Source organism: Sphaeramia orbicularis, chromosome 15 (assembly GCF_902148855.1).
Source record: "Sphaeramia orbicularis chromosome 15, fSphaOr1.1, whole genome shotgun sequence".
Lineage (NCBI taxonomy): Eukaryota > Metazoa > Chordata > Actinopteri > Kurtiformes > Apogonidae > Sphaeramia > Sphaeramia orbicularis.
Window position 1 is genome coordinate 20,009,536 of NC_043971.1, and position 20,290 is coordinate 20,029,825.

Sequence of the window (20,290 nt, forward strand, 5' to 3'; positions counted from 1 at the left end):
GGGTTTTTTTTAAACAGTATTTTATATTTTTATCTGACTAGATTCTCTGGTGTTTGGAGAAAAGGCAGTGGATTCCAGAGGAACCCTATGAGCTTTCAGATCATTTCCCTGCAGCACAGGTCAGTACCAGCTCTAAAACAAGTACTAATAGTAGAGAGAATAAGAGACAATTAGTTTGTTAATCGAAAGAAAATGTATTGAACTGCATCTGTTTTTTAGCATCTAATTTGTGGTTTAAATGTTTATTGAATTTGTATTTGCTACACACCACTTTGACACTTACAACTAATAAAGGCAAGTGGAACCTGAGCAGAGGAAGTCTGTCGGAAACCTCATTTTTATTGTCGGTCATCCATTTTCAGAGTTCTTGTTTTTTGTTAAGCATCCTGTGTGAAATGTGGATGTTGCCTCTTCCTGAACTCGTCATTCATGAATCACTCTCCTCATCTGCCAGCATGAGGGAAGACTTGAGGTCCTGATGCAGACCAATGTCATCACATTTCCTCTTGATATGATGCGGTTTGTTGTGAGAGAGGAAATATTTTAAGTCCCCGTGGCCTTTTCACATTCCTCTGCTCTTATGGACGTAGCCAGCGTTTGGAAAACCACAGTCTGCCTTTTCTCATCAGTTTCTCTACCCTTAAAATTAAGGTTTAGCCCTCAGGAGTTGTCAGTTTTAAAGATATAAACTTATACTACAACATTATCTAATATCTGATAATGTGGCCATAGATCTTTACATTTGTTGTATATCAGGAACATTTTACCATTTTTGAAATTGTGATTCATAGAAACAGTGATTCTCAACTAAAAATGTAAATCTACAAGCATAGCATTAAACATAAATCATACAATCTAGCATAGATGTTGTATTTTTAACCCTGTGCCGCGAATGCTCTAACAGATTAAAAGTATTCCTATGAAAAAAACTAAGTTGGGCAGTGTTTTAGCTTGAAATGTGAGGTTTGAGTTAATGCAGCATCCAGTTTACGCAGAGATAGCCTTTATTATGATAATATAAATGATATAATTCCAGCTGCAAGACACTTATTAGTTCATGAAGTAGTAGAAATGTTGCTATATGAATGCTGTCTGAAAATTAAATTACTTAATTAGCAATATTTAAAAAGCAACACAAACATGAGATAGAGCCTTTAGAATTTATTTATTTTGTTCTAGATCCAAGAAACTCCAGTATGCCCTCATCAAACTGTTCACTTCAGTAAGTGGTATATAACAGCTGATGGAGCTTTGTAGTCAGGTTGTAATTCCCTGTTCTTAGCATTAAAACTTTCCCATAAAATTGTTTTAGTTTCAGAAAAATATATAATATAAATAAAAAAAAAAAAATCTGAAGATAATTTTTCCTAGTTTATGTGCAATGTAAAGGTTCCCATGGTAGGAACTAGCATTCAGGTCGAACTGTCAGAATGCATAAAATCTCTAAAATAGACATTCTAATCTTAACTAACATCCTGTAAACTTATGTATAAATAAAACAAAACAAATGTACATACATTATCTGAGAGGGAAAAAAAATTGTCATAAGAGAAACACTTTCTGTGGCGTTACATTTACATTTGCCATTTAGACATTCAATAGACACATATCTAGAACAAATAAAATAAACTAATGATGAGCCACTTTTATACCAGCTATCCTTGTACCATAGTCTTTTGTCTATTATTTTAGGTAGAGTTGAACTGATGTGAAGATTATATCAAAAATAGGGAAAAAAATCACTAATTATTTATGATTTGCCTCTTTACGTCTCTCTTACCTGATAGCTAGTAATCTCTCAGTATAATTACTATACATATAAATGTCTGTTAATACCACAGTCATGAAAAATATCTGATAGTGTTAGTTGAAGAGTCTGTGTTCCCAATTTTATGCAGCAAACCATTTGGTTCCAAACATCAAATAGGTCCAGAGTCTTTCCTTGCGAATGTGTTTATAGAAATATGTTCACCAAGTGCGTTGAATCCCTTGAGAAGCTCTATACTTGGTTTTGGTGTTCGCCTCAGTTTTTCAGGTACATTTTCCATCTTATTTAAATCAGAGGGAACCTGAGAAATCAGCCGGTCTTATCATCATTGTAGTGGACTTCAGTGAGTAGCCTGAGCCCTTCCAGTAGTACCATTTGATTCCATTGAAGCGATTTGAGTTTTGGCCTTGTTGATAATACATTCCATTCAGATTGGATGGACCACAGGCATCAAACCACCAACCTAGAAGATCAACACAATTAAAACATATATTTAAATTTAGCATCAAAAACATAAAAACATGCATGACTAAGTTACTCTGTGTAGTACATGGCATTTACACTTGTTAGTGGATTTTAAAAAATGTGCTGGTTCCTTATAGACATGGCATAATGTTACAATCCATATAAACACAAATTAAAACTACATTTTAAAATCAGTGTTTTCATATGAAGCCTCATATTATAAAACTGTCTGAATCCCTTTATCCACATTATGTTCATTTTTTTTATTCAGTTAAAAATACTGTAAGTGAGAGATGAGAAAAGGCTTTTTAGAAAGCTACTCAAAACTAGGACAAATATGTCATGTGTTCCCAATAAAGAATAGTTAGTGTTTGTCTCTTGAAGAGGCAGTACTGTAAGGCTTCAGTGGCATCTGCACAATGAATACCATTCATTTTATTTGCTACCTTAGTTCAGGGTATCCTTTACTGTCATTTTTTTGACCAGAAAGAAAAATATGTGTGAATCTGCAAAAAAGTTTGAGCCCTTTAAATGCATGTACTGTGTTTTATATGACGTATCATGCATATTTTAGTATGACTGGGATTGAACAATATTTTTATTGAACCAACTGAATTCCTCAGATACTGTAGAATGTGGGAAAAAATGTGTTTAAGGCCAAATTTCAATATCTAAGGAGTCTCATAATTGTCAGGGCACTGAGTGTGCGCACCCAGCTTTTATTAATATTTATTTACTATATCAAGTTAAACTTCAAATTGTGATGCATATAAAACTTCTTAGAGCGGAAAATTGACAGGGAGCTGAAATGTAAATCTGAAGAGTTAAAACTGAACACTTAATGTGAACCACAATGCAAAAAATAGATTAATATGTTTTCTATTATGAAAGTGCTTTGAGTGTTTAAAAAGGCTTTGTTTTATGCAGGTTGTCTGCCCCTGCCTCTTAGTCCAATGGATTGCATGTTATCATTTATGCAGTGATAATCTCTTTTGGCAGGAGTCTTTCTTTTGGTAATACACACCGCATACAACAGTATAATAATGTTAATCTTAAGTAATTAAATTTGGGGCTTTTTGAAACACCTGCTTCTCCTGCTCTACAGTAAATCCTTTTTTATTAAGGTTTTTTTTTTTTGACACGATCAAAGATGTTTTGATCTGAATCTGTTTGCTGGTCTTTCAAATGTTTGCTCATTCATTATAGACAGTTTCATATTTGTAAGGACAGACACTGCATTACTTTTGACTGGCTCAGGGCCACTCAGTCACGATTGTGCATAATATGCATATGAAGTCTGTTGTGAAAGACCCCCTCATGGGAAAAACAGGATAGGGCTGAGGGCTTTCATGCTTTCATGCTAACTTGGCAGACCCCAGTACAGAGGGAGACAAAATTCTGGCAGCAGAATCACTTTCAAGGGAATGCATTGAGACCTTTTAGCCTTAAGAGGAGAGAGGGAAAAGGCTGTGTTCCCAGGCTATTAATGTCAGCCATTGTAGGAGCTGAATTCCCAGATGAGTTGATCAGTGATTAACTCGGAGCTAATTGTGCTCTTTGACCTGGTCACAAAAGTACGGGAGCCCTTAAAATACCATTGAAGATTTTTGGGGAAGGTTCCAACGTTTGGGTGGGAATTTAGCCCACAAAACAACTGCACATCACAATATGTTATTATTGTGTTCTGCTGGTGAGCTCAATTTTGCAGAACCACAGGTTGCATACAAAAGAGTATTTCTTACCCCCTGTTGTAAGTTGGGAACATTTGCAAACACATTTGTCGTTGTCTGCATCCTTTGTACTGAAATCGCTTCCTGGCTGCCCAATGCTGCTTACTTTGCCTGCTGTTCCACTGTAGCCTTTAAGGTGTATCCTGTGAAATGAAAAAGGAAAAATGAAGGAAGAAGGAGGAGGAAGGCATTAATTGCTGTTCCTCAAAAGGCAACCTCACCTAAAATTGTTTGGCTGTAGCTTCGCTACTGCTCACTCAAAAATACTGTAGATTTGGCCTTGGCAATAAAATGTAAGTTTTTTGCAGGTTGTTCACAAAGACAAAATTGATCCAAGTCTTGTCAGACTTAAGTCCCGAATAGAACGGTGTTAAATTGGAACACTTCAAGGTCTGTTTGTCAGAATGAAAGGTTGTATCCTTGGGTTCGAAACAAAGAAGAGAGAGGTACAGTCATGAATGTTTGAAAGTCCAAGCCATTTGTGTATTTCCTATTTTTCTGAAGCAGGCCAGTTTTATTACATTTTCTTTGGGCTTGTGCCAATACATCAACAAGAAAAAGTCATCTCCAGAAGAATTTCTATGGTGTAATCTGCTCACTGAGTGAGTTGATGTTAATCATTATGAAGCTGGGCCAATGCTTTTTAGAGTAATTTCCAAGGGAAAAAATGTATGAATCATACATTTTAGGGACATTCCTTGCACTGTAAATCAGAAAGAACTAGACAATGGCTTAAACCTTAACAAGTGTCCATTAAATACAGGTTTATAGATGCTTTTACTTTTTCTTCATGAATGTATTCATAAATTTGAAATGGACAGTATATCACTCTACTGCAAAAAAAAATTCTTCATGATGTTTCTCTATGTTGTATCTCTTCTAATTACAAGATGTTGAGTTTTATGGCTGTACGATGCTTTAGCTACACCGATAGCAGTTGTTTGTATGTGTTGAAGAGAGCAGACATCAAAAGTACGGCGGTTTAAAAGAAAGTATAATTTGCTGATGAGCCTCTTTGTCCGTAATAACTTGTATGTGAGTTACGGAAAGCAAAGATTAAACAAAATATATGTCCACACTTCTCAGATATCAATTACTAAAAACATTTCTTTGATGCAGTCAGCACCACCTACCTATAATTTTGTGCTTCACTGTCAAGGGAAAATTGGTCGTATTGTGAGAATCCAGAGTTTCCTTCCCAGTCACTCAGCTGAATCCTTAATTTGTAGGACTGTTGATTTGTTAGTCTGGAAACAAACTCATTTCCTAACCAGAATTCACCTGAAGGTTCACCAAAACCCTGCAAAGCACATAAGACATGTAATTAAACCTTTTTGCTGTAGAGCCTTGAAGTTTGTTGGGGGGAAAAAAAGCAAACATAAAAATATGTAATGAATGCTACACAGGTCTGAGTTAATATGTAGGATGTTTTATGTAAAGCTTTTTTGCAGAGAAGATGAAACATGCATACTCAAATTTCTATGTAGAATGGAGTTATTCACAGTGAGAAATGGTAGAGACATATTTTACTGAGCTGAAATCTAGGATGCATTAAATGAACTTGAGATTTATTTTGGTTTGGTATTGGCCCATAAGTCTCCTGCTTGATTTTGTATTAACATTTATCCAGACCCCACACAGTTGACGCAGATGCATTTGAAGCAATGGAAAATATGATATTGGATCCAGTTGTACTGAATATACTGAATACAACTATGGTTTAGAAATGCTGGTTGCCTGACTTGCTTTTGTTTAGTAGAAGATGATTGTTTCTTCTTTGGATTTCATCTGTGCTGCACTTGATGGCCTTGATGGCCAAAATCAAATCTGGCCACTGCAGTGTAAAACTGGAATGAAACCCGTAGCCTAGGTTATACTTTTCGAAAGAAAGAATTTTTTCTTGATAGCTTTTACCTTTTTGTACTCCTGCCACGTACGGTGAAAGTCAACATTGCCATCAAAGCGTTTTTGTAGCACTGTCCAGCCACCTCCTTCTGTCTCCATGTCACAGAAAGCCTTCAGACACAAGGAAAGGGGTTGCTTTAATTAATAATCAAAATAAATGTTTTGTGAGGAATTAAGCTCTTCCCTGAATGTAGCCGTACTGGGCAGTTTGACTTAAATGAATGTCAGGTTTTTCAGTGAAGTCTCAGTCTTAATCAGTGAAAGGTATCTAAGGAGATTACTGTTGGAGCTCAAGCATGCACGTCATTAATGGAAGGCTGAGAACATTTTAATTGAACCATCTCGCCTTCAAACACAACGCTATTTACTGAACACTTTGTCCAGTAGTGTGCAGTGTTAAAAACATTTTCAGAGTGTGTGAGGGGCTCAGTGCATCTGCCTCTGCGCTGGCATGGCATTGTTTACATCTAACATAAAGGTTTTGAGATGCACACATACTGCACATGAGCTAGCAAGACTTAAATGTATTCAAGTATGATTATAAATAACCAAATTTAATTTCACATAAGGTTACGCCAATTGAAAACAAGTGCAAGCATTTACTTTACCTTAACCTCTAGTGTAGTGTTTGGTGATGTGAGAGTGTAGACCCCACTCTGGGTGTTTCCAGACTTGAAGACAGCTGCACAGTCTGTGTATGTCGTCGGAGTGTCCTGCATCATGGCAGTTTTGGTCACTGCAATAAAGGCAATTAAAGTTATAGTAGCAAGAAACACCAGAATTAAATTTCATAACTTCCTGCTGGAATTCTCTCCTTTGTCTAAGGCAGGGGTGTCAAACTCACTTTAGTTCAGGAGCAAGATTCAGGCCAATATGATCTGAAATGGGCCAAACCAGTAAAATAATAACAGTGAAAAAAGTAAAATTACATAATGAAAATGTTTACATGACAAAGTTCCTTAAAAATGTGAATAACACGAACAGCCTCAAATGTCTTAAAAAAATAAGTGCAATTTTCATATGCTTATCATTCGCACATGTTCATTGCAACTTACAGATCACAGTGCATCTAAAAATACACAAAACTTTTAGTGACACCTATGATATTGTTAAAATTACACTTCTCTTCAGACATTTCAAGTTCATATTTTGTTCAGGTTATTCACATTTTTTGTGAAACAATAGTTTTAAATGTAAGCATTTTCATGGAAATGCACTTTTTTTGCATGAAAACAAAGAGAAAAATTTGTAGTTGTCATTATTCATAGGTTATTATGATAGTATTTTCCTTAAGATCATATTGGTCTGTATGTGATGACTGAACTAAAAGGATTTTAACACCATCGATTGTTAATTTCTTATGTTCGACATGCATGATGTTGCCCATGTCACAAAAATTTAAAAAGGAAGGATCAGTCTTACGGATCGTCCGCTTTTACCGATCCCCAACCCAGCTAAAATGTTGATATCAGGGCCGATATCCAATCCTAATATCGGATTGGTGCAACCTTAATCTGTGCATAAGAGATGTGTCTTGACAGCAGTTGGTCATGATAGTGTCAATGGCCTGTTTTTATACATCAAGTCTTCTGAAAATAGATAATTGGCCTAAGTCATCTATGTCAGCAGACAACAGAGCCAAGAGGAGGAGCAGAGGTGTCTTGTCTTTTCAGCGAACACAAATCACAGTATGCTTTAAAGTTATTAAATAAATTGTGCCAAGTGACACCAAAAATTTGGCAGTGAAGTCACACAGAACAGTGTCTGTAATAACTTTAAACATGCCAACACCAAATGTCATAGTCATTGCATCAGTGCTGCTTGCTTCAGGGTTTTTGGAAACCTTGCTTTGGCTTCAGCATCTCCTGTGTGGTTGTGTTTTAAGTGTGTATAGAGCTCATTTAACACACCTTTGTTGCTGCTTTATTATGAGCTGTTGTGATAGCTAGTGTGGACTCACCTCGAGCTGTGCCCGTAGAGATGGTGTGAATGAGGTTGTTGACAGTGTCCAGAAGCTGCTGTTGTTGATGCTGCAGGACAGTGTTGTTGGAAGAGACTTTGAGCAGCTGCTGCTCCAGTTCCCCTATGATGGCTGTCTGCCTCAGGATCAGAACCTGAAGCTGCTCCTTTTCTTCCCGAAGCGTCTTAAGCTCCACCTGTCGCTGCTCCTCCATTTCCTCCACCTTCTTCTCCAGGAAACTAAAGACACCCAGTAAACAGGTCGAATGTGGGCTTTGCCTTCTCACACAGTGTAAACATTTGTCTGTGATTTTACTCACCTGTTTTTGTCACTCAGCTTGTTTATTTCGTTAGTTTGGACTATTAATTGTTTCTCCAACTTATTGGTTGATATGGCATTTTCAAGAAGTTTTCGCTCAAGTCGAGTTGTGTGGGTAATTACCTAGAAATAAGGGTCACAAACAATGTCCGTCATTTCTGATAGGCTGCGTCCCAAAAAAACAAACAGTAGCGGATTTCTGCATTCTTATGACCATGTTCTAAATGCAGTGCACAATCATAAATAATCAGCTCTATTTCATGTTATCCTCAACAAGTTATAGATAAACAATGCAGTCCAATACACTATACACACAGAATACAGTATTTTGAAAGAACAATAAACAAGTAAATCCTAACAGACGCAACAGTCTTATATCCGTTTGTATGATCAAAAACCATTTCAATGCATAGTTCTGTGATCCAAGTTTTTACATCAACACTACCCTGGTTCGCTAAAGTGAACAAACAGCCTTTAGCTCAATGGAAAATGTGACAGGAAAGACCAACCAAATTCAAACAGCAGACGTACCTGAATGAGGGAAACTTTTAAATCCACGCACAGACCGACGTATTAAACTAAACCCTAAGGTTGGAGACCTTGCCTTTAATTTCCCAGTTTAGAGGAACTGAACTCAGCAAAAAGCAGGTTGTTTACACGGATCCTAGCTATGTGTCTCCATTGGAGCTGTTGATGTCTTTGAACAGACGGATGTCTGATTGTGACAAACTGATAGACTCTTTCTGTGGGAATACGAGTGTGCTAATAACAGGAAATGCTGTACAGTTGGCTCACATAAGGTCATTGACGTGTAGCCACAATAATAAACTGACGCAGTCATGCCTGTTTTTCACTCAGCCTATGTTTTTCACACTCAGGGGCTTGTTCAGCGCAATGCATTATAGATCTTTAAATGGAAAGAAAATAACTTTAAGAAAATATTATTGCAGTGATGTTAAAAACATCTGGTCAGCTCTGAACACATTGTTGCTGCCATGTTATGCTGTTCAAGAACTTATTTTGTGAACAGGTGCATTGTATTTTTACTGGCTGAGTGTTATAAGAAATTAACTCTGCATTCAGTCACATTTTTCATGATGAATGTTGATAGTAACACAACTATATAGATCTGGAGTTAAGAATTAGTAGATCAAAAATGGATTCTATAATTTTTATCATAAATGACCATACATTTACTGGAACAAAATTAACGAGTAAAGACTGCTCTTTCTTATATTTAAAACAAGGTCTCACCTGTGCCTCCACGTTGGTCAACTTCCTTGTTTGCTCTGCAGTTTGACTCAGTAGATTTGTTCCAATTTCAATCATTGTAGCTGTATGGTTGTGTACGGCAGACTGTTGGATTTGGACCATGTCCTGCTTAATGCTGTCCTGTATGTAGTTCTCAAGCTGCAACACAGAAAACACAGTATTAGATTGAGGCAAATTATATAAATTAATGTTGAGTTTACAGGATTTTTGTTGTGCTTGTCAATCTTGGGGTACAGTCATTTGTAGATACAGTAGCTGTTCACACTACAGTCTCATTCTGTAATGTTGAAAACAGAGCTGCTTTGTTTCTACTTGGCTTTAAGGTCTTTCCATGGGGCAGTTGGTTATTTTTATGTGAAAGAAGTGATTGTCTTTTACCCATTCAAATGTGCCACAAATCAGGGTCTCAATCCAGTGACTAACATTCATTTAAAACTCCATTGTACTCTCAACATAGTACAGTTCACACCACTGTCACATAAAAGTCAGCACTAATGAGAATTACCTAATTTAACAGACATACTACAAAAAAGTCAGTGTATTTTACTGTCAGTTTTAGTTATAAACCTCTGCTAGTTATAAACCTCGTAAGTACAATGATGCATTGACCAAAAGTGGATGCCCTTAGGGTGGGAAAAGGTCAGTGTTTCATCTTTACGACATTTGTTCTTATCTACCTTACAATATTGCCAAATTTAGACCAACACCAATCATTAAGTTATTTCCTGCATGGTGTTCCTGAGTGGCAATCAGGTCACACGACTCGTAAACAGGATGGAAGTGCTGAGTGAGGAGTTACATCCTCCATCACACTATGACTTGTGTACAACTGGAAACCAGAGTCAGTCATGTACAGTAAGCCTGCTTAATCACATTGGTTATTTACTCATCAATCAGTAACACAACCCCAAACAACTACTTTTAGCATTATATTTCCTATGGCAAATACACCTAACAGCTGCAATTAGTGCTGATTGTGTTTGCCTTCCTATCTTGGCTTCCTATTTGTTTATGTGTTTGGATATTCACAAAGATGTTTGGTAGGTGACGGTTGTCCCATTGACTGTCATGTGATCTAATCAGTTGTTTACAACCTGTGTCCCAAAGGCGTCACTGACAAATGACTTAGTTCCTTGTTCACACGAACGCTTGACAGCCAATTGTTTTTTTTCAGTTTTCAACCATTAGACTGACATATATTAGATATTTTATAATACTGCTACATTTTTATCCAATAACCTTGTTACCAGAAGAATACAATTTTCAGAAATCAGGATATCCTGTGATTATTGATGCTAAATTCATACATTCATGTGTCAGTGTTGGCCCAAAACCTGTAATAAATGCTCAGATTAGTTTAGACGCATTGAATATGAAGGTCAACCTGTGTCATATTCAGAATGTAATTCTCAGACTATTCATTAACTATTATACCACTCATGCAAGCATCAGTGGAGATAATGTTCCTCTATGTATTCTCAAAATGTTCTCATTCAATGCAAAGTAAGTCACTTGATTCTTAGGTAAACTGCTAGAATTTACTCAGTAATTTATATTTAATTATCACATTTACACTATTGCTGTTTTGAAGACTTTCAAGGGCTGAGATTAAGTAAGAACCAAGAACAGGTAGAGTAACACCAACACAAACCAAAGACCACAGTAGATACCCTGCAAGAGCTTTAAGAAGGAAACGCATATTATGCTAAATATGATATGACTAAACCAATTAACATTCTTACCATAACACTGAAATAACAATCGTTTTTAAGAGGATTAAACTTCTAAAGGGGGTAAGTATGTGTTTGTCTTGTCAAGCATTGGCAAAACATTTTAAAGCTAAAATAAAAAATTTGAAAGTTTCTGTTCAAATCACAGATTTAATATTAACACATAAATCAGACAGTGCAGAGGCATTTTAGTGGTATTTGTCCACCTGTAGTCTTGAAATAAAATCCTGGATCCTCTTCCTCTGAGACTGAAACAAGACCTTTAAATAGTGATCCTGAAACCAGTCTCAAGTTATACAACAGTAACTCACATGTCGACTATACTTTGATTTCTGATTTAATAGAAAAGGGACTTAAATATTTTCATTTTTATGAACTAAAACAAGAGAAAGTTTATACAGCAACAACTAAGGAAAAGTAGCTTGTTAGTTGACCAAATTTTCTCCTTTTGTTTCTTTAAATGGTTCTATTTAAATAGAAAATGAATAAAGATGTGTATAAAAAATTAAATGTAATATTTTCTTCCCATAGTTTTTGCAGTGATTAGTTACTACTAGGCTTCATACAGCATTCATGTTGAATGAACTGATGTGAGGATGCAGATACAGCTTAACTTTAAGTCATGTCAGTCAGCAGTACTTCTCTGTTATCTAGGAACCTGTTTCTGCAGCAGAACTTCTTAACTTCACTTGTTTTGACTTCTGAAGCAGCACTTTAGTTTTTCTTTGTGTGTGTAGTTACTGTGAGGTCGTGTCTGGATTACAAGGAGCATCAAAGTAGTGCCCTTTAAGCTCTCTCTTGCAATGGATCAGAGCTTTTTCTGTTAAAAAAGACAGGAATTGTGTGTTCAAGCTGTGAGAAGTTCGTGTCTTGTCTCGCTTCTCTTGTATTGTTCAGATCATTAATTTCCCTGTGAAGACAGAAGCCAGCAGGAGCAAAAAAAAAAGCAGCATTTCACTTCAGTGTTGTGAATCAAAGGGAGGAATGCATCCCTCATATGAACACCTGCGTCGCGTCTCTGTCAGTCATCGGAGCTATTATGCCCTTTTACAGAGAATACAAGTGTCTCACATATACTTGACACACTTTTTGTTTTTGCTTTCAAGTCAGCTTGTTCAAAGTGGATTTCTAAAGAATCAGAGAATAGACATTTTTATTGAGGAAAAAAACCTACAAGCTAGACACTCAGTGCAAGCCTTTAGTGATTTGTTGCAACTCAATTTGTTAAAAAAAAAAAAAAAAAATCCTTAATTCATATCAACTTTTACTTGAATTGATTTTGTTATGTATTGCATTTATTAGAGCTGTTTAATCTCTTAAGGCCATTCTTAAACTTTGGAGTAGCGCCTAAGTGTTTTTTTCTCATTACCTAATCCAAATGACATGAGTTCTGCACCACATTTTGTTAATGTTTATAGTCACACAGTTTGGATCCCTTTTACATTATTTAACCATTGTATTTTGTAATTATTTTTTTTATGTCACAGATTATTTTGAGAGGATATGCTTTACCTCATCAATGAGTGGAATTGTTGTTTTTTTTCTTCCAAATGTCTGACTATATTGAAAATAATTCTTAACCTGTATAGAAATTCCTCATTGTGATATTATGTCAGTCAGGCCTTATTCTTAGATATATAATAACTAAAAAAAAGAGCTGATGGATTGGAGTGAGCCCCAAAAATCTGTTCATTATATAAGTAAAATAATCAATCATTCTTGATTCCTTCAGTGTTCATAGCAAATACAGATACAGATGAACCAGGTTCTAATTTACTACTGTTACACTTTATTACATCCATTCAAACAGCGCTTCCCTCTTGACATTCTTACTACCTGCGGAGTGCACTAGGTTATTTTTTAGTGAAAAGTACAGCAAAGTAAGAAGTAATCAAAATGACCTGAACATACTGGACTCAGTTGATTGCGTTTCTTTGACATTGCAGTGAGGAATCACAATTGAAGATAAAAGAACTCATGAACCCTTCTTCAGAACATTTTGTCCTTTGCAAATCAGTGTTCTCAAATATACCAAACGCATTTCTTTCTCTTTTTCATTCGCTGTAATAAATGCAGGACAGTATACTATAATGATCTGACATCCTTGGTTTGACATGATGGGATAACACAACTTTACCTTAAGCAGCCACTGTGTGTTGTTCTCCATGATGATCTCCAGTTGCTCCAGCCTTTGTGCCGACTCGTCACTGTCTATCGGACCATCCCTTTGAACCTGATCATTGTACTGGTTCTGGCAGCTGTCCTGCTCGGGCAGCAGAAAGGTGTAGCTGCATGGACCATTTTGGATCTGATACTGTCTCTTACCAACAGTAGTGTCTGAACTCTTCGTATATCCTGTCCCTAGACCAAGGCAGAAACTTAAAACCAACAAGTCCACATGCAGCATTTTCGATGTCAAGCTATTAAATAAATTGACTTTAGTTATAAATCCTGTGGTTTTTAGATTTTCCTTGGTCTTCCCTCAATAACTAGTTGCCTTTCCCTAGCAACATCCAAGTTTAAACAGTCCTCTTGAGGTTGTTCACATTCCTTTTATTAGCAGTCAGGGGTAGGAGGAGAAAAACCCATCAGGAATTAGAGGTAGTGTGTCATTCCCTTAGGTTACCGGTGCCAGACTGCATGTGTTCGCCTTTCATCAAGCCCCCAGCCACTTGCTAGAGCTGCCCATGGCCCCTCTGATTAGCCAGCAGCATGTCAAGACCACTCCCCCTTCACTGTGGCCGGTCACACCATGAGGAGCAGTGGAGTGGAGATTCCTTTCAGTCTACACTCATTCACACAAACACGGAGGACACATCTTCCACTATATCCTCTACAATACCCACGTGTTTTGTCTCCCCGTGTTAAACAGCTACTCAGGATGCAGCTGTCCTCCTCCAGCACACTCAGGGATAGTAAGCAGCGTTCATCCTATTCATTGAAAAATGTTTCCCGGCCTCCAACAAACACACTTAGCGTCTTTGAATGTGCGATTCAAAGAAAGCTGCCTTCCCTTTAGATGTCGTTTAGAGACTTTGTGTATATTTAAGGCATTGTATGCATTTTACAGCTACTTATATTGTACCAATTAGACCATTTTTATACGGTTTTCTTTCCATTTCCATAGCTCCATAAATCCCAGCTGTTTTTTCTGAATCACCCATCTCACGCTCCCTAAAATCCCACATTGTCTCTTTTGGTACAAACTGAAGTTGCCACTTGGTGACCTCTGACCACAATATACGACCATGTTTTTTTATTGGATCTGCTTCAGGGGAGGTTCATGGTACTTTTCAGATTAAGTGGATTTGGCAGATCCATGTGTGAGTCATACGTCTTATGAAACCCTATCAAACTTGCAAACTTACAAGAGCTTTTTGTAATTAGTGGCTTATTTAATTATTCTTCAAGTGTACTATGTGTTTTAATTGATGATTCTGAGATGTGGAGGTTTGTTACAGGAGTTCTTGTGTCACTGTTGGACACAGATTGCAGGTGCATTAATGGAAGAAGATTATGGACCCAGAAGGATTTTTCATCCTGTATTGCTGGAATGTGCCTCCATTACAGACATTATCCTCGCGGTCTGTTCTGTAAAATAATTCTGGACAAATTAAAGTACAGTTTTAGTGTGGGTTGCAACATGTCTTGTTTTTGACAGGAAAGCCTCTGATTTCTTCCCTTGCAGTTGGATAGAACTACTGAAACAGAATTGTAGGAAGCAGGATGATGTAATATGTTACTGTATAAGGGAAATGCAACATATTTTAAGGCACATTACCAAAGAGGAAGGACTTGCCGTCATTCCAAAAACACAGGCCTTTTCAAACGTTCACGCTGAATCGCTTCTACTGGAGATGTATCAGGAATCATTCTTGTTGAACGTTTTCTGAAAGCACAAGAGAGGGAAGAACATTAATGTGTGATCCATTTTAACAGATGTCACTTCCAGGGGCCATTCATTCATTCATTTAATCTGTTACTGACCCACATCCTACATACAGTATGTGAATGTCCCACACATCAAATCGTTTTACCATGCTGTTACCAGAAAATATGATTCTTCACAGGTTTTTTTTTTTTTTTAATACATCAGCTGTTTTTTTTATTTTACAAGGAAAAACATGTGGGTTCAGCTAAATGCACCAATACGCTAGAAGTGTAATAAAATCTATTAGAATTACGGGCTGTTGCAGCAAGAGTAGAAATACCTGATATGTGAATGTTTGTCATTTAATTATAAGTGGTAGACCTTCACATTTTTATGAGGGTAAAAAGTTAATATGATGTGATAAGTCTTAAGTTTGACTTTTTCAAAAGATCAGTTAAGTAAAGCCTCTCTTAGCTTAAGTCTCTCTCTTCCTGTGTTTTCCCTCATAATAAAGCTTACATAGAGTCATAAATGTTTCCCCTTAGAGTTAACAATGAGGGTTAATGATAACCTGACCCTGTCCTCAAACCCTTCAACTAATCCCTGATTACTTGACGTAAAGTGAAACCTGTGTGAACATTGACAAGAGACTAAAAGCCCTCAAAGCTTGTTTCCTGGTATTCAAGGTAGAATAAAGCAGATTGTCCCCTTCAGTTTTGGAGTTGACCCTCAGTGGATACAGAGCAGGTCTGTAAACAGAGCTTAAAGTTTCACCTGCTGAACTTAAAAAGGAACCTTAATGAAAAGATCATTTCATGCGCCTCACACTTAGGCACATTTTGTCAGTAGAGCTGCAACAAGTGTTCAATTTATGAATAAGTCGTGAGCCATCTACTGGGATAATCAATTAATTTATTATGAGTTTTGTTGTTTTTTTTCAAAAAGGAAAAGATGAAATACTCTGATTCCAGCTTCTTAAAAGTGAATATTTTCTGGTTTCTTCCCCTTCTATAAAAATATAGTGAATATCTTTGGATTGTAAATGAAATAAGACATTTGAGGACATCATCATTGTTCAAAATTTTGCCATTTCATTCCACTAATTGAAGATCATCATTTGTTTCAGCCGGTGGGAACCAGTCACAGTTTAAGTGTCTTAAAGTATCACTTATTAATACCATTAGGTATTGGCTGAAAACCCTGGCTTCCACAGACTGAAACTGAACCCCTCTCTCTCATTAAGTTGATCATTTTTATTCCATTTTTATCGTGGTCTTGTGTATTTTCATTTGCAGTGTTCTGGTGGTCTGTCTTTAAATTATTGATCCATTAATAACATTTTATGGAGATTTGAAAGATTTGGTTGACTTTCAGATTTTGTATTTATTGAATAAAACATTTAATAATTTTCTTAACTAACTTTGCCACACAATTTTTTAATGAAGTTCACAGATTTATGACATCAATAAGCTAGTGTTTAATATTTGACCATCACTCCTGATGGTTTTGTCCAAATATGATCACTTCTGACAACAAAAACCCTAATGACAGCAGACAAAATGCAAAGTCCACAGTGGAGGTTGAAAAAGCAATGGTTGACGTCTTGAAACACCCCTCATTTGATTCATCATGACTATTAGGATCTCTTACATACTTGAAGTGCCATTTCGTCAAAGTGCTGTGACTGAAAAGTTGGACATTTCTGAGCTGTGTTGAAAGCAGCATAAGTTTTTTTTAATTATCAGTGTAGCTGCACTAAGCTTCAGCCTGATGAGATGGATGAGTCATGTAAAACACCTGTGCCAGTGTGTAGCACTTCACTCAGCAGGTTTGCAACCAGATGCATCTCAATTTTTACTCTTTTCCATTTAAAATGCCAATTATAATTTCATGTTTTAATTCAGAGAAGAATGCAGTCTCATTGCACACATACAGATGTACAATTATTTACTAAAGCCGTTTCCATCACTTGTCTTCCAGCATTTTTCTTTTTTTTTTGCAATATTTAAATTTTTCAGATTAAAAAATTCTTTAATACACATATTAAAAATGCAAACAAAACATCTGATCTGACGACGGTGCTTTAATTGTCATTTTGTCACATCAGATCTGTCGTCTCCAGAGGCACCTATCTGCCGGGGAACACCAGCAGGACCTTTTCCAAGGTCAGCCAGCCATGTTTGTATCCCAGCACTCCCAGCCGCCCACTCAGAGTTTGGTGGAGCTGATCCAGCTCTGTGGAGGAACAGTCTGCAAAACTGTCCGACAGGCTGGACTCTGCATAGGGAAGTACAGCGGCAGGAGACCAGAGGGAAGCAGGATCTTGTCTGAGCAGTGGGTGCTTGGTGAGGCATTTTCTGCTCATTTCTACATTTTGTATGCTTTCTTTTTATGATGGTACTAATTGGTTTGGTGTTTTTGTTCTATTTCAGACAGTATTACACATCTGAAGCAGCTGTCTTATGATAAGTACGACTTGGAATGAAAACTACTGTGTGGTTCAGTATTATTACTTTAAAATAGTAGAGTGACAACAGAAACACTCAGTTTCAATCTACAGTGTTCCTTATCTTAGTTTGAAAATCTTTTCAGTGGTTCTTCATAAATGCTCTCAAATATTCTGTTTTCAAAGATTTTTAGCCTCTGGTTTCCATGGAAACATGTTACATCACAGGGCTGTGGACCATTTGACAAATGTGTAAATTACTGGGAAACATGAAAACAAGCACACTAACAACCACCTGATGTTACTTAAATATTGTTTTTCCTCTCTTAGTAACCACTACTGTGTTTTTTTCAGTTCAGATTGAGCCAGACTTTTTCAATGTGATTTTAAAAATGCTTACTCATAACATGATATATTGTGATAGAAGTGTGTTGTACTGTCATTGATAATAAAAATTTTATTTTAATGATGGGGTCTCATGTTTTCTGTCAAATAAAGAATGTTGAAAAGGGAGATCACTTTTCATCTGTGATTTTGTAATAAATGTAGCCGCCTCTTCAGAAGAATCAGTGTGATTTGGAAAATCACAGTGGTTGCATGAGCCAATCTGTCAGGCATGTTGCGAATTCACAGTAAACAGTGTGAGCAGACATTCCATTGAGAGACAGATGACAAATGAACAAGCTGATACATCACATCTTGTACTCACCCTTGTCAGTCATAGTGGTGTGGGGGATATTACTTTATGACTGAAAGGAAATCACATAGTAAAACAAACTAAATATATATAAATATCCAAGTTTTGCAATATATTCTGTCTGAAATACATAGATTTTAATACTATTAAGATTGATAGATTACATAGAGAAATTTAAATACATAGGCTATAAAATCAGTGAAATAAATATACTTCTGTTATATGACTCCATATCAGTGTCAGGTATGATTGATTGCATGTTTTGAAACATTCTTTTTTGCCCATCCCCCAATATAAATGTATATGTTTAAAAATTTGCTTCTAAAATACTTACTATCTGCTCATGTAAATAACAGTGTTATAGGTCAATTGTAGTTTTCAGCCAGCTTCCATATTTGTTAAAATCATCCCAAAACACATTTAAGTCTGATATGATGTGAATGTACAGAAAGGCTTGAACATGAGCAGAAATCCTGCTTAAACACATACTGTGTAATTAAGTCCATGTGTTTAAAAAATTGATGTGATTAGGTGTCACATGTACATTTAAATAAGTTTTTCACTTTATTTTTTTACTACAAAATTATACAGAACCGGCACCAATTAGTGCATAAAATTCAGAAAATTGATAAATTAGGTATTTGGAGGTCTACATTTAGAGGACTACCTTCAGACCCTGCTTTAAAATGTCCGGTTTAAAAGATTTAGCAACACAAATAGAACATGCAGAATGTTTATAATCACCTGAAAATGGGTCACTGATACTGTGACTTTAGAATCACCCATTCATATCTCCAGAGGGAATGGGTGCTGTTTATGGACTGTCCCACTTTGTGCCATGATGTTCCTGTAGTAGCTCAGAACCAAAGGGCAATGACAGACGCAGAAGTATCTTAAAGTTGAAATACTGCTGATATCCACTCCAGTTAGATCCAAAAATTCCTCACTACCATAGACTTATATTAGATTTCTGTCTAAAATTATTGTCATTTTTTTCCCCAAGAAGTTACTGATTACTCATCTTCTATGGTATCTTCAATGAGTCATCTATAGGCCCATTTATACATTTTTTCACCATTAATAAGATCTGAAATTGTCAGTTTTGACATCTGTCCGGCTTTGTTTGACAGGTCTGTATGACAGGTCACTCAGCCACTGAGTTGGATTTTTTGAATTTTGTGTCATTTCATAAAACATTCTTTTTCTTGACAGCTCAGCTATAAATGTGGTTAATATGTTCCACTACTATGCAATGCTTGACGTTTATCATTTTTATCAAGCTAGCCCTTAGCAGTATCTCACCTCTGACCTCTCAGGCTCCTGTAGCTCCACCCATCCATATATGGTCACCTCCAGCTCCAAAAAGCCAACACAGTAACAGCCATATCACAAACTGGCTTCACATTAATAGTTCAGAGACTACTTTGTGACAGCATAGTTAATACTAATTAGACACAGTTTATTCTCAGAACAGACTTATTCCTCATTTAAAGCACACCATCACTTAACAGCTTTGAGTCTTTGTCTCCTTCACTGAAAAGTCCAGGGCAGGTTTAATAAGTTTTCAGTGACCTCTGTAACTTTGTCACAAGATATCACTAAACTTACAGACTGAACCTTTAATGTTCAAACGAAATTTACATTTATATGTTACTTGACAGAGCAAACAATAATTTGTTTTAAATCTGGTTGGAAAGTACCTTGAAAGAATAATTTCGATATTAAAAGACACCCAGAAAAGGAATAAATTATTTACTCAGATATTTTTCCCCAAGTGAAATTTTTCTTTTGCTTGAGATAATTATTACTATTTATAATATAAAGTATACACATATTTAACCCTCTGGTATCTGTGTGTGCATTTTAGGTACACTTTGCCCTTCATGTTAAAAAACTTCATATTATTTTTCACAATTTAAATTAGGTTAGAATTCAAAAGTTGTTCATTTTTGCGTGATCTTTAAAATTCTGGTCACCAACTAAAATTTGCACATTGTAAACAAAAGAAAATTACAAGACTAGCATCTGTCTCCCAAGTGTGCCTAAAATGCATTATTTCTTCCATTTGATATGTATGATTAGGGCTGACCTTGATTTACAAAAATAAAATCAAATTAGAGCAGAAAAA

General features: G+C 36.3%; 2 protein-coding genes across 4 annotated transcripts in view; one reads left to right on the top strand and one right to left on the bottom strand.

The window, feature by feature from the left end:
* The window catches only part of mcph1 (microcephalin 1), a 30,903-nt gene extending 12,969 nt beyond the window's left edge, over nt 1-17,934 (top strand). For all 3 annotated transcript variants that reach the window (XM_030155559.1, XM_030155561.1, XM_030155560.1), the window contains exons 13-15: nt 42-119; nt 17,127-17,364; nt 17,452-17,934. In XM_030155559.1, coding sequence (XP_030011419.1) covers nt 42-119; nt 17,127-17,364; nt 17,452-17,504 — 369 coding nt within the window. In that variant the 3' untranslated portion in view covers nt 17,505-17,934. The remainder of the gene's footprint in view (nt 1-41; nt 120-17,126; nt 17,365-17,451) is intronic.
* Nucleotides 29-13,832, bottom strand: angpt2a (angiopoietin 2a). The gene is made up of 9 exons (XM_030155562.1): nt 13,286-13,832; nt 9,401-9,556; nt 8,148-8,269; nt 7,829-8,067; nt 6,477-6,604; nt 5,878-5,979; nt 5,097-5,263; nt 3,976-4,106; nt 29-2,231 (listed from the first exon to the last, which is right to left on the bottom strand). The coding sequence occupies exons 1-9, from the start codon at nt 13,553-13,555 to the stop codon at nt 2,059-2,061; spliced, it is 1,488 nt and encodes a 495-aa protein (XP_030011422.1). The 5' UTR covers nt 13,556-13,832; the 3' UTR covers nt 29-2,058.
* Nucleotides 17,935-20,290: the final 2,356 nt, after the last annotated feature.

Bases quoted from the DNA above. Each gene is read 5' to 3' on its own strand.
- angpt2a (XM_030155562.1), bottom strand. From the start codon at position 13,555: ATGCTGCATGTGGACTTGTTGGTTTTAAGTTTCTGCCTTGGTCTAGGG. The intron at 9,557-13,285 runs GTAAAGTTGTGT...TCTGTGTTGCAG, and splicing joins ACACACAGTGGCTGCTTAAG to CTTGAGAACTACATACAGGA. The intron at 4,107-5,096 runs GTAGGTGGTGCT...TTCATTTCACAG, and splicing joins AGTGAAGCACAAAATTATAG to GATACACCTTAAAGGCTACA.